We start from the raw sequence: 12,645 nt of genomic DNA, 5'->3' as shown, positions 1-12,645 counted from the left end.
AGGTGCGGTGAGTGGCGAATCACGACCCTCGCCGAGCTGGGTATTGGAGGCCTGGAGCCAAAAGATGGATTCTGAGAAGTGCCGTAAACTAAAAGAGCTTCGTGTGGGCACTCTTGAGAAAGAGATAGGCCTCCATAGCAGATTTCCCGGTCCCGAGTGGGAATCTTGGAATCCTTCTACGTAGTACGGATAAAGATATGGGGAATAAGGTTAGACAAGTCCATCCCCAGCTCATGTGTCGACGCACTGCTCGGCTTCTGGTACACTGAGTGCCGACGGACATCTGCGGGTTACCGTGGCGTCTTCTTGCGCGAATTGGAGGATCAGACATCGTGAGCCAGTGTTGGTGGGCCGCGTGGGCGGGAGATTATGCGCCGCATCCTTATTGCAGAGAGGCGGCGAAGCCGCGTTTGCTGACCACTGAGACACAAAGATCTTGCGGGAAATGCGGCACCCACACAAGGATGCACAGGATTGAGATGCGTGGATGGTGTTTGGCAAATAGCTGCAGCTGAACCGTGCGGCAAAGACTGCTTGGCTGCCAATAACAGAGGGCCACAGCCTGGTCTAAGACTTTTCCTGTCTCTTCTCATGTGCTGGAGATGCAATAAGACAGGCAGATGCGATAGGCTTAGTTTCGGGAGGTTATGCGGATGTCAGCCTATCAGATATGCACTTTTGCTCCCTTGTCATGCTGCCCGGCGCGGCTGGGTTAGTCCATACTATAAATCTTTGCAAAGCCAGCTGAAGGCCAAGAGGAGGCTCCAGAAAGACAGAAAGATGAAGGGCATTGTTTCTGCTAGGTAGGAAACAGTTGATTCGGGGCTGCAGAACGCCTCTGGTGTTGATCCTTGCCCATTGGCTGATTTGCGATCAAATGCTGTGTTGGAAGAACAAAGAATGCCAGCTTTCGGCGATGGCAGGTGCGGTCATCCCGTGACGATCGCTAATATCCAGGAGCGGACCCTTGCCCTAGCACCTGTATCGAGTACTATATAGTCGCTTTACTTCCCCGTTCTACCCTGCACTTGCAGCCAACAACCCGGAAGGCTTCTTGCTGACTGTATCAAAGCCCACTTTCAAAGCTTGATTCAAGGTTACTCTACATTCTGCACACAATTCATTTTGATGCGGCTACCTTTCTACTGCTTAACGGACTTAATATATCTTAGTCTTGATGACCAAATGTGAACCACTCACCAATTGTCTTCTTACACGGAGCCAGCTTATAGTTCAGCTTTCCTCAGAGAGATTATCTATACTCCCTTGGCAAGTGGCGACACCTTTTCGTCTGAACCATTCGTAACAGAGGATTCGAGCCACTTTTTGAGGCAGTCGCATGAACAGCGGGTTTCCTCGAAATCTTTACTCGGATTTGTGACACAACTTAAGCGTTATATATTGATTCGGAGTCGCGAGCCATCAACCGCCCACGTTGAAATGCTGTCCAGCGTCGTTGCTTGGCTTTATAGAGTTGTAAATTGATCGCTACCCGTGGGCCTATGGTAGGATTCCGCCAGATTGACGGGAAAAAGTATTGGCAGGTGCAAATCACCAAAGGCTCCGATTAGAAGTGGAGGTATATAGTGCCACCATGGAGTAGTAGCAGTTCAGAACAGTTTCGAATTATCATTAACTTATTCTCTCGCTCCTCAAGCCAGTTTTTCACGTTCATTTCACTTGGGTTGCACTTCTTTCTTCTTCTCCCAGACGTTGGCATAGCCTTCACCGGGCTAAGAAACACTGCGTCTGATTGTACTCACGAGCTTGACGTTGTTATTAGTGATAACCTCCCAGATGGCTATACACACCAGGGGCGTCATACCGACAATCATGGCAATGAATAGTTGAATCGAGACACACGCCGTGAAGATTTCTCAACTTCAGCCGGATACTGACTGCTGGTTTTCTTGAACTGGCATAAACATGCTGCGTTGTTGGCGATAGACTCTCTGTCTTCTCAACAGTAGTCGTCATAGCCCCGGACTTTAGCCTCGGGCCGCTCAGGTGGTACCACAAACTGTACATTATCCGTTGGCGGCTTATCGACACAACTCATCTCTGATGGCTAGCCAGCATCACGTTGCTCAGCCCTGTAAGTGCAACACCCAGCTTCATCCTGCCCATAGCTATTCCTTTTCCCATGTATTCTTCTGGTTTTCATATGCGATCCCAGAATAATCTCACTCCGTTCAGCCTGGTGATAGGTCCGACGCCTTTTCTTTGATCATCAATTAGTAATATCAGCCATATTGAGGGGCGCAAAGCAGGTCACGGTTTGGAATAGCTGGCGGGCTGCAACCAAAGTGTCAAATCGTGTGACGGTGACTATTAAGTATGGCACTTCTAAGTCTCTTTCAGTGCCGGTTTGCGATGTTTACAACAACGCTTGCTTTGAAGTTTCTGTTCAGCGGCTTAAGCACCAAGGACTAAAAACTAAACATCGCAGTTGTCCTATATATTCAGTCTCAAGGAAATTTCTTATGACTTACGAACCGACTTGTCAAATAAGCTACAATTGTTGGTGCTCTTCTAAGTACACTATGCACTTACAGGTAATGAATGGATTATTCCGAAAAGAAAAGATGTGATTGTTTGAACAATAGACCTTCGCCCATAGCCTGATTCTGGTGTGCAGCATGAGGTCCACGTTTGCCTTAAGGGGATTCACAAAAACGAAAAAGCGAGGAAGTAATTGTATGAAAGAGGAAGGGGGGGGGGGGGGGGGGGACCACGACGTTGGGTTTATGTGGTGTTGATAGATGTGGCCCAGCACCCATCTAGAGTAGGGCGTTACTATCTTTCACCTTGATACCAGGGAACATGAGAACAAATTATAGATCGTAGGCCGAGCCACACTCAACTTTACCCTCTCTTTTAGTGCGGAAACGTGTCATGCCGACAACCAACTCATAAGACCAAGCGAAAGCAACCCCAACCCTCGTCAAGCTGATATGAAGACTGATTCTTCATTCTAACCAATCTATCTGAATAACCGGGAAGCGGAAAACAAAAACTTATCAAGACTTGTTTTCAAACTAACTTATCAAAAAAAAAAAAAAAAACCATAAACTAATATTCACTAATCATATTTAGGAACTAAACAACCCAGACGACAAACCTCGGTGAGCCTCCAATGGGAGGCCGCGCATCGCGAAAACCAGCACGACCCCGCCCCCACATTTTCACAGGTTTCCTTCACTCACTCAGCTTGTTTGTACGAATATCTTTTCGGGTCAAAATTCCTGCAACCCCGTGGCGCATCACAACATCCTTACCTTGAATTTTCCCCCCTCCCTTCTCCCCAAGAAAAAAGAAAAGAAAAAAATGTCGTTTTCCTTCGGCTTTGGCGGTGATGACATTGAAGAGGACTCCGCCTCGGCCTCCGCGCCCGCCGTCGCCGCCCCGGGACCTGAGACCCCGGCGCACTCCGCGGCCCCCAGCGCGAGCTCGTCCGCCTTCCCGGTCCCGGGCAAACCACAGCTGCCTCCCACCGGCCACGATCTGCAGCACATGCTCTCGAGGCTGCCGTCAAAAGTTGCCTTCAGCACCCTGGACGTTGCCCTGGACGATGGCACCACCATCGCGATCCCCCGCCGCGAACTGTGGGACGTGCGGGTGCAGCTCATGGCTGAGGATGAGGCCGCCAACGGCGAGGGTCCAGAGGCCGAGGGATTGGGCAGCCACGACGTGAAGACGGGCGTCTACGAGGGGGGCTTCAAGAGTTGGGAGAGCAGCGTTGATCTGGTCAAGGTGCTCGCCAGCGGCCGGTACCTGGACGCGCTGAAGCAGAGGCCTCTCCGTGTGATTGAGGTATGAAATTCGCCCCCCTTCCCCCTCGCTACGAGGCTACTTTGGCTACTTCTCTCTGGGGGCTAAGTGTGTGGCAAAAGAGAAGAGATGCTAACGGGACGCAGCTTGGTTGCGGTACGGCGCTGCCGTCCTTGGCCATCTTGCAATGGACCATGAGGGACTCGGCCGCGAGATCGCCGCTGCTTCTCACGCTGGCCGACTACAACCCGACAGTATTGCAGCTGGTAACGCTGCCCAACTTCATTCTTGCCTGGGCCCAGGAGCGGAGAAGCCAGAGCCCGGTGCTGCAGGAGGCGTTTGCGCTCGAAGACGAGCTGGAACTCACGCCCGAGGTTCTACAGCAGTTTCAAGACTTCCTTACGTCCTCTCAAATCTCTCTCAACTTCATTTCTGGCGGCTGGTCCGAGGAGCTGGTCGGCCTCCTGTATGAGAGCCAGTCCAAGCTGGACAAGACCAACGCCAATTTCGATACCCTACTCCTCGGGGCCGAGACCATCTACTCCCCGTTCGCATTGGATGCATTCAATGAGATGGTATTTGCTGTTCTTAGCAGGGAGCAGAGAGAACGCGGCAGCGACTGTCAGTCACAGGCGCTGGTTGGGGCGAAAAGGCTCTACTTTGGCGTCGGAGGCTCGCTCGACGACTTTGTCGATAGGGCTAGGGGGAAGGGTGCGACAGTGACTCAAATCGCGGAGGAGACAGAGGGTGTCCGGCGGGGAGTTGTCCGTTGCACGCTGAGTTCGTCTGGTTAATAGACCTTGTTCCAGTCAAAGCTGTCAGTGTGACGCCTCTGTTTATGGTATTTGTTCGCCACTGTCAGGATAATGCTGTGTCCCTGCCTCAACGGTGCTGCCCGTCTCGTGGCACGAATGCCTCTGGCGTTGCGGCGTGGTTTTAGTTGAACCCATCACGGGGCGTTTAACTTGAAGGCATGGGACTTGTTCAGAACGAAGGCGTTGGCCGCTTGGCGAGAGCCTTGAGGCCGTATCCGGGACCATGCATCATTGGGGCTTGTAACGCCTTCACAGGGCCATGGATCCATCTGTCGTCCCAGATAGCGATCTCCATGAGCCTCGGGGTTCGATGGCACCAACCAAGACCGGCCCGATGAACACTGGGCATTGGGCATGTGAAACGTCAAGCCTGGTTGTTGGGTGTAGATGTGGCGTTGCAGAATATTCATCAGCCCTTTTTCTTTCCCTCACTGGCCTAGCACTGATACTAGGACTGCATCACATCTCCCGTTCCAGTACCGGCATTCCCGCCAGCAGCATCGGATGGTGCTCTTTTACGTCATCTTAATCAAGCAACAATTTGTGGTAATTCGTTGAGGGGCATAGCCATTCCAGTTGGGTGTCATATTGAAACGCTCCCTTGAATGCGAAATCCCTTTGCTTGTTCTGTCCTGTCCTGCCAAGAGTGCTTGCCACGGAGTGTCATCGACGTAGTTGGTTGAAAGGATGTAAGGCAATCAAGGAGCGCAGAGAGCCAAGCCTGTCACGGATTCATAGTGTCCCTCAGCTTGAAACGAGAAGGAGAGAGAAGGGGGAGGAATTGACAACTTTGATACCTTTGGCTGGTTGGGAAGCCCAGCAACAGACTCCCAATAAGCTCACCGGAGTTGCATTTCACTGCAAACAAGGTTGGTACTGACCGATGCATCGAGTCGTTCGGGTGACATTCGACGCATAAGGTGACAGACTGATGCTACAGCGCGTTCCGTTGTCGGTCATCAGGGCTCTACTTCAGATGGATGGTCTTTGGGTTTGATATGGAGAACAGACGCATGTACGTACAGCGATATGGGACAGGGTACGGTCAGGGACTGTGGGCAAGCCGGGAACTGTTAGTGTCCGAGCCCGTCGATTGGAACTCAGGTACGAAGGTCCAGGGCGCAAAATGCAGGTACGGTGCAAGTTGTGAAATAGCGCGCATACTGGGGAGATTTGGCCAATGTTGGTCTCCACAATGGGTCTCTGACGGGGCGCATTAAAATTGGATTCTTCCCCCTTCAGATATTGGCATCTTGCAAGGAAGCAATTGGGCTGCCCCGAAGTCGTTGCATTTTATTGAATAAAACCATCTGAACTGTACCGTCTGCCGCTGTGGGAGCGAGATTATGGCCCTTGCCCTACTAGTATATGACAGTGCAACATGGAATATATAGCACATAATCCGCAGCAATATGTGTGTAATGTATACAAGTTCCACGCTGGGGGAAACCGAAGTTCCCATAAAAAGGGGCCGAATGGAATGGGCGGCACGGGTTAAACGGGTGCAGACGGATAGCAGAATCTTCTTCCGGCACCCCTCGGCAGATCCTCATCAGGTAATTATGAGGTAGGAAGAGGAAGAGTTACAGGCTCTCACCGTCATGATCTGTAGGAAACTGTCCCTTTACAGACTACCAAGTGCCAGACTATCGTCGATGATCACAGCTGAGCAGTACACCTGAATAATAGCCACCTCTCTCTCACCTAGGCGTTGCCCCCATCAATTAAGTGTTTGCATGGGGAAAAGGAACTTGCGTCCGGAGCTGAACCGCTGTCTCATGCATCCGTCGGTGCATCCATTAGCAGAAACAAACAGCCAGGATCTAATATCTTCCACTAGACATGAACACGGAGAAACACAAAAAGGCTGGGGAAGACGTAATTGTCGCCACCAAGTAATCTGTAGGACCCAGTACATCAGGGTTAGGGATTAAGGTGTGGCCGTTTGTGTATGTGTGTGTGTGTTTTATTTTATTTTATAGATGCTTGGAAATACCCGACCCTACAGCATGCGTCGTCGTCATCCATTTATTTATTTTTTGACGTGGTGGGGGAACCTTGAGCTGTCAAGGCCAGTCTGCATCGATGATCAGATTACAGACGGGTCGTTACTGGTCGGCGGTAAGTAGAGTTTTGGCCTCGGGCGATCGAACACGAGATGGAAAGGAGGGTGGAGGGATGGACGTTGTTGGCTGCACACGCAACTGCTGGCTGAGCATGGCTGGGCGTCAGCGAACAACATGAACATCAAAAGTAGGAAGTACTCGTAGCTGGCTGGACGCTAATACTCTCTACATTCCTCTGAACGCCAACGAAAGAAAAGGCAAACAATAACCCAAGAAGGTGCAGGTGGAAGTCACTGGCAGCCTGCGAGAGTCTTGTTTACGAACGACGTGACAGTCGGTGTTGAGAATGAGTCCTCCCTTGCTGCGCCTCAAAACACCCAGATCGACAGGAACCCTCCTCGTCATCGGGCCAGAACGAGCAGAGCGGGTAAAGAGAACATGGGCGAGAGTCAGTACTGGCGCAAATCAGGGCAGGCAGGGGTCCTGGAGCCGCTTGAGCCAGTTCCAGCGGGTTTTAGTGGGTGTCACTCGGTGGACTGAGGCGAAGAGGATGCGAACTGGATCATTCGGCCATTGAATTGTGCCATCGCATCGCGATAAAAAGCGTAGGTGACAGGCGATGGTGGACAACAATCACTTATAAGGGCCAACCAAGTATAGGTCCAGGTGCCTTGCCCCTCAAGCTGGAAAAGGACCCTCCCCCAAGGGACCCCAGCCCCCAAGGCCAATAGGGAGGCCCGGGCGACTCCGGGGCACATGGGAAGCCAGACCGGGCAAAGAGAGGGGAGACGTTGATCAAGTCTCGAAAGTCGCTGGGACGAACTAGAAAGTCTTTTTGCACAGTACTTTTTCTGGCTGGCGCCTCGGGCGGCGGCACGCAATCGTGTAGTATGGTGTACTGGGTAGTAATAGTGTTGACTGGACAGGATTTTTCTCATGCTGTCTGGTGTCGCCACTCCCAGCTAACGCCTCCCCAATAGCTCTCATTCAGCTTTAGGGGTGGCCAATTCATTAGGTACAGACCAAATAGCCGAAGGAAGCAGCAGTAGCAACAGTGCAGCAGTGAAGAAAGAATAGGAAACGCCCAACAGGAACCTGAAGCTTGGTCCTCGTTAGTGTGTGGCCTGGGTTCACCAGGTTCCCTTTCTGTGACAGGGGTACCCTCCAAGAATTTTCCATCCCAGTCCCGATCAGGCTAGTGCTGAGCCCTTGTTGCTGGGGTTGCTGGAAGAGGTACACGCCCAGGCCATCGTAGCTGCCTTCTCATTTGCGACGAAATGCATTGCGCCGACTGGACAACGCCCACAACTTTGTGCTAGTAGCTCGCGCCCAGGTGGGAGCCGTCGCCGTGATGCCTGCGCCGTTGTATCCCACGAAACTACACCAGAAGGAGCGCCGCCCGCGCATCGCGGTTACTGTGTGAGCTATTGTTGTGATTCCATCATTGCTCAATGCCGCAAGGAAGGGCACCATCGCACTTCTGTCTCACCTTCCGTCCTGTCATTATTAAACTCTCTTGCGTTCTTCTTCTCCTTACGTCTGATGATCTCTCATTCCATCCATCTTCCACACAACACTCAAAACCCAACACATCTGCTGTCGATATACACGTACATCCTCCACGCAGCACGATTGCCCTGGAATCCAAATTTCTCTTTCCTGGTACCATTCGAGTAATTGGGAAAAGATCCGTGCCACCAACACCACCACCATCACAGGTACCCTACTGATGTAAGTCGCATGCCTCCGCCAGAACCCGCACACCCCCCTTCCATGCTCTACCCCTGATCGTTCCTTCGCCTAATTTCACGCCTTCGAGACGGGGAAGCCTTTTTCTACTCCTGGTCCCCCCTTCACCCCGTCGCCTGCTTCTCTCTCTTGTCTCCTCACCAGCCTTTCCCGACATTCGTTGTTGACCTTTTTTTTGCGATTACAGTAGTACGATACCTAATACACCTTTCCACTCGCTCAACCAACACTATAATCTTCACAAAAGAAACAGCCCACTTCGTCACAATGAAGAGCTTCACTGCTGTCCTCGTCGCCGGCTTCGCCGCCCTCGCTCAAGCTGTTAAGCTTACCAACAGCGACTTCAGCGTTACTGCTGGCGAGCCCTTCACCATCACCTGGTCCGACGCCCAGGGCCCCGTCACTCTCACCCTGAAGAACGGCCCTAGCAACAACCTCAAGACCGTTACGGCCATCACCTGTGAGTGTCTTGCTTCCGTTCCTGGCTGACAACCTCACTGACCCTATCTTAGCTGGTGCCTCTGGTTCTTCCTTCACCTGGACTCCCTCTGCCAGCCTGCCCGCCGACACATACGCCATTGAGATCACCGACGGCACCGATACCAACTACTCTAACCAGTTCCCTATTGTCGGTGCCTCTGGCACTGCTGTTGCCTCCGCCTCCGCCTCCGCCTCCGCCAGCGCTTCCGTCTCCGCTGCCGCCTCCTCTGCTTCCTCTGCTTCCATCACTTCCGCTGCCACCACCAGCGCTGCCTCTGAGACTGCCTCTGTCACCGCCGCTGCCAACTCCACTACCGTCGAATCTACCGTTACCACCAGCACCCGCGCCAGCACCCGTACGTTAACACCAGCTCCTCGAAAATGTCAGATCATGCTTGCTAACCAGCTAAATAGGCGTCTCCTCCACCACCAGTGGCTCCACCACTGCCCCCACCACTGTCCCTGGTGGTGACGCTGGCCGCATTGGCTCCCCCATTGCTCTCATCGGCCTCACCATCGCTGCCATGCTCTACTTCCAGTAAGCGTGTGTTTGATGACGTGAAGGGCCGTCTCGAGTCCCTTGACCGGTATATGATGGGAACAAAAGGGTTTAATATATAGTAATGCGATCCAGGAACGATCAGGACAAGGCGTTGCATTTGGGGTCTAGCTTGATTAAGTAGCATGGCTCTTTCTATGAAGGGGATGATAGCGGATGGCGTACCGCAGCTGTGTATTACATTCAACTGGGTCTGTATACACGCATAGTCATTCAGCAATTTGATGCATTGTTGCCTCTTAACCTTTTTGGTTTTTGCTCTAAGTAGTATCATGGGTTCAATCTATTACCTGTCATCTGTGATCGTGTAACAGCTCAATTGTATGACGCCAGACTCCCTCCCATACTTGCATTGTCCGTTCCGGCTACATGCATGGCATGACCGTTCGTCCTCGGTGACTTGACATCCTGGTTTCTCTCACATGTCCGTACAACCACTCAGATGCCAACCTGCAGCAAAGTCTGGGGCATACCCGATTGTGGCGAAGGATTCAAACGCCACCGCTGTCGTCAATTTACAAAGTCCCAAGGTGGTCATCCGTCGTCGCATTTAGAAAGTCAAGGGTCTTTCTCCCCCTTCCACTCCCGCATTAAGATTCCCCAGAAAATCAAGAAAAGGCGCGACTGTTTTGACCCAGACTTGCTCTCCACGTGGAGAGGCTGACGCCGAACGTGGAGCCGTAAGGAGAAAAAGGGGGGAAGGAGGTAGGAAGAAGCAAGGGGAGAGAGAGAGAGGATGGATCAACCCACGTCAGTTTTTTCTGCTCCTCCGATCTGCATGATTCCCACCAGGCGCCAGGACAAGTCGAAAGAAGAAAACCGGGAAAACGCGTGTTTTATGAGCTAAATCAATGGAGTCTTCCTTTTTGTTTTTGTCTTGCCGATCTACTGAGCCAAAATGTGAAGTTTAATCGGTGGAGAATGAGGCTGTAACGGGGAGGTCAACGTAAAAACTCTGGCTTAGAACGTTTCGATATTCTGGTGTTGTTCTAGTGTTGAAAAAAAATAAAAATAAAAGGGAAAAATCATATTTTGAACTATGGATAAATGATATGCTACAATGCGTGTTGCTTGGTTTTGCGCAGAGGTGGCTTGCTTGTTTTGTTATGTACACGATATCTGACCTTGAAGCGCAATGTGACAGGACAGACGAGAACAGGAATACAGTGCATTCGACGAAAATCGCAGCGGTGGCGCCTCCTTTTTAGTGTCTATGTTTTGGTCGTACAGGGCGGGAAAACAAAAAGTGGGAAACTCTGTCTGAAGCTACAACATGCTTTTTGATAATGATACAGTTGACTCTGGCTGGGGTGATCACCTGAGACAACTCACGAGACGTATTAGAGGCGGCTCTTGGACTGGGCCTTGGAATCGTCAGACGCAATGAGAACGACGACACATATATCGTCAATCTTGCCGCCATGCCAGTTCTCTTGCGGAAAGTACTTTTGCACGCCCTTGGCAAAGGGGCCGTCGATCTTGCGATTAAGACTGGCTGACTTGGCCGCGGCTGTAACCTCCGCCGCTAATACGCTTTGCAGCGTGAGAAACTTTGAGGGAGGTCGCTCTGTAGCGTCTTCGGACGGCTTGGTAAATGGCCTAAGGTTATCCACAACCCTTACCCCATTTTTGCTGTTGAGCCATGCACCAGTAGAGGTCATGACATGGCTAACGATACGGAGAATATCCTGGTTAAAGAGGTTGTCCCAAACGCCGTCCGTCGCAAAAACTACTATGTCGCCGTGCCGGAGACTGTGCTGCGTGACGTCAGCGTCAGCTGGGAAATCGCAGAGGTTGGCACCGCCGAAAGCCGCCATCCGGGCGGCTACGCTGGGCGGTACAATAGAAAGTTGATACGGCGTATTAAAAGCGTGAGTCTGGGGTTCTGAATAAGTATGGACAGCGTTCAAGCGGAGCTGAATGAAGCCCGAGTCGCCCAGGTTTGCAACGTCAAGATTTCCGTCTGGCGAAGCCACCGCGACACATGCGGTGCTACCTCCAGCGACAACTGTCTCGTCTTCGCATATTGCCTGATAACCGGTCTGCATTAAGGCCTGAGCCCGTAGCGGCTCCTTATCGCCCATGCCTTTCGTCGTCGAATCGTTTTTGGCCGAGCCGTGGCCGTAAGCCGTCGAAGCCATGTAATCACAGAAGCCGTGGGAGAAGTCTGCGGGGTCAACTCCTGAATCGACCCAGCCTCCAACACCATCAGCCACGCCCATAGCTACTGCCCCCGAGTCGCCCACTCTGCTAACGAAGAAGGCATCGTGGCCGCTGTCGGGTCGGGATCGCTTATTGCGAGTCTGCTGGATACGATTATAGGGGTTGAAGTGGAAGATGTGTGTTGAGGGATCATATGGGCGGTCCTTTCCAGTGAATGAGGCTGCAACGTGGAAAGAGAGCTTCGATGTCGACTCGGAGTCCATCTTTCTGGTTGCTGACAGATAGCGCTGGGAGAGCAGTGCCGGGAAGGTCGCTCTTTGACGGGAAAGGTATTTCGGAGAGGAGGCACAGACTAATCACACAGTTAGCATTCTATCAATGCGGTAGAAGGAAATGGGGACGTTGGCCATACTTTTTGTCAAAGGCCTTGAGTTAGGGAAGAAAACCAGAGGCTGGCGCAAGACTATCACCGTTGCGGCCATTGCTTCCAATGTGCGGCGACGTGTAATGTTTTGTGAAGATGCGTTTTCGGTGCTTCCGCAGTCCGCATGTTAACTGCCCGCAAATCAGGTTAAACGGATACAGAAAACAGCATGGCAATACTGCGCTGCCAGATCAAGACTCTAGAGGCAGCAAAGCAACACAACGCGCACGAGCACAATTGGACTGGCAATACGCGATATGGTGCTGTAGTGAAGGGATGCAACGTCCGGGTTTGATGTCATTCGAAAAAGAACACCCCAGATTTGGCAGGGATGACACCTCCGCCGTATTCCCGCCTTTGATCACGTGACTGTGGTAGACATCCTGCGTTGCGTTTACCCGAACTGGCTGACATAAGGTAGAGCAGCAGATGCTCAGTATGGGGCATTAGTATTATCATTGCGGGAGTTCTGATTGGCCAGCTTAAGACCTCGGATACACTCAACTTCGGAAGCAGCAGCCAAATCTTCGATGATGGTTTACTTCGCCTGAACGCCACTCGTAGGATAATCTCAAGGTGAACTGGCCGCCTCTTCCCACTCCGCGCCCCGCCAACTAC

At 51.9% G+C, this 12,645-nt stretch overlaps 3 protein-coding genes across 3 annotated transcripts; 2 read left to right on the top strand and 1 right to left on the bottom strand.

Moving 5' to 3' along the window:
- Positions 1–3,327: 3,327 nt before the first annotated feature.
- CTRU02_205506 (histidine protein methyltransferase 1) lies at positions 3,328–4,565 on the top strand (the record flags this gene model as incomplete). The annotated part of the gene is made up of 2 exons (XM_036722804.1): positions 3,328–3,813; positions 3,918–4,565. The coding sequence occupies 2 exons, from the start codon at positions 3,328–3,330 to the stop codon at positions 4,563–4,565; spliced, it is 1,134 nt and encodes a 377-aa protein (XP_036585701.1).
- A 4,103-nt stretch (positions 4,566–8,668) lies between these two features.
- On the top strand, positions 8,669–9,423 carry CTRU02_205505 (uncharacterized protein; the record flags this gene model as incomplete). The annotated part of the gene is made up of 3 exons (XM_036722802.1): positions 8,669–8,861; positions 8,914–9,237; positions 9,296–9,423. The coding sequence occupies 3 exons, from the start codon at positions 8,669–8,671 to the stop codon at positions 9,421–9,423; spliced, it is 645 nt and encodes a 214-aa protein (XP_036585700.1).
- A 1,357-nt stretch (positions 9,424–10,780) lies between these two features.
- On the bottom strand, positions 10,781–12,085 carry CTRU02_205504 (5-azacytidine resistance protein azr1; the record flags this gene model as incomplete). Its single annotated transcript, XM_036722803.1, has 2 exons — positions 10,781–11,955; positions 12,016–12,085. The coding sequence occupies 2 exons, from the start codon at positions 12,083–12,085 to the stop codon at positions 10,781–10,783; spliced, it is 1,245 nt and encodes a 414-aa protein (XP_036585699.1).
- Positions 12,086–12,645: the final 560 nt, after the last annotated feature.

This window comes from Colletotrichum truncatum, assembly GCF_014235925.2.
Source record: "Colletotrichum truncatum strain CMES1059 chromosome Unknown Contig_0003, whole genome shotgun sequence".
NCBI lineage: Eukaryota > Fungi > Ascomycota > Sordariomycetes > Glomerellales > Glomerellaceae > Colletotrichum > Colletotrichum truncatum.
The sequence above is the reverse complement of the archived record's forward strand: the minus strand, read 5'-3'. Positions and strand labels throughout refer to the sequence as shown.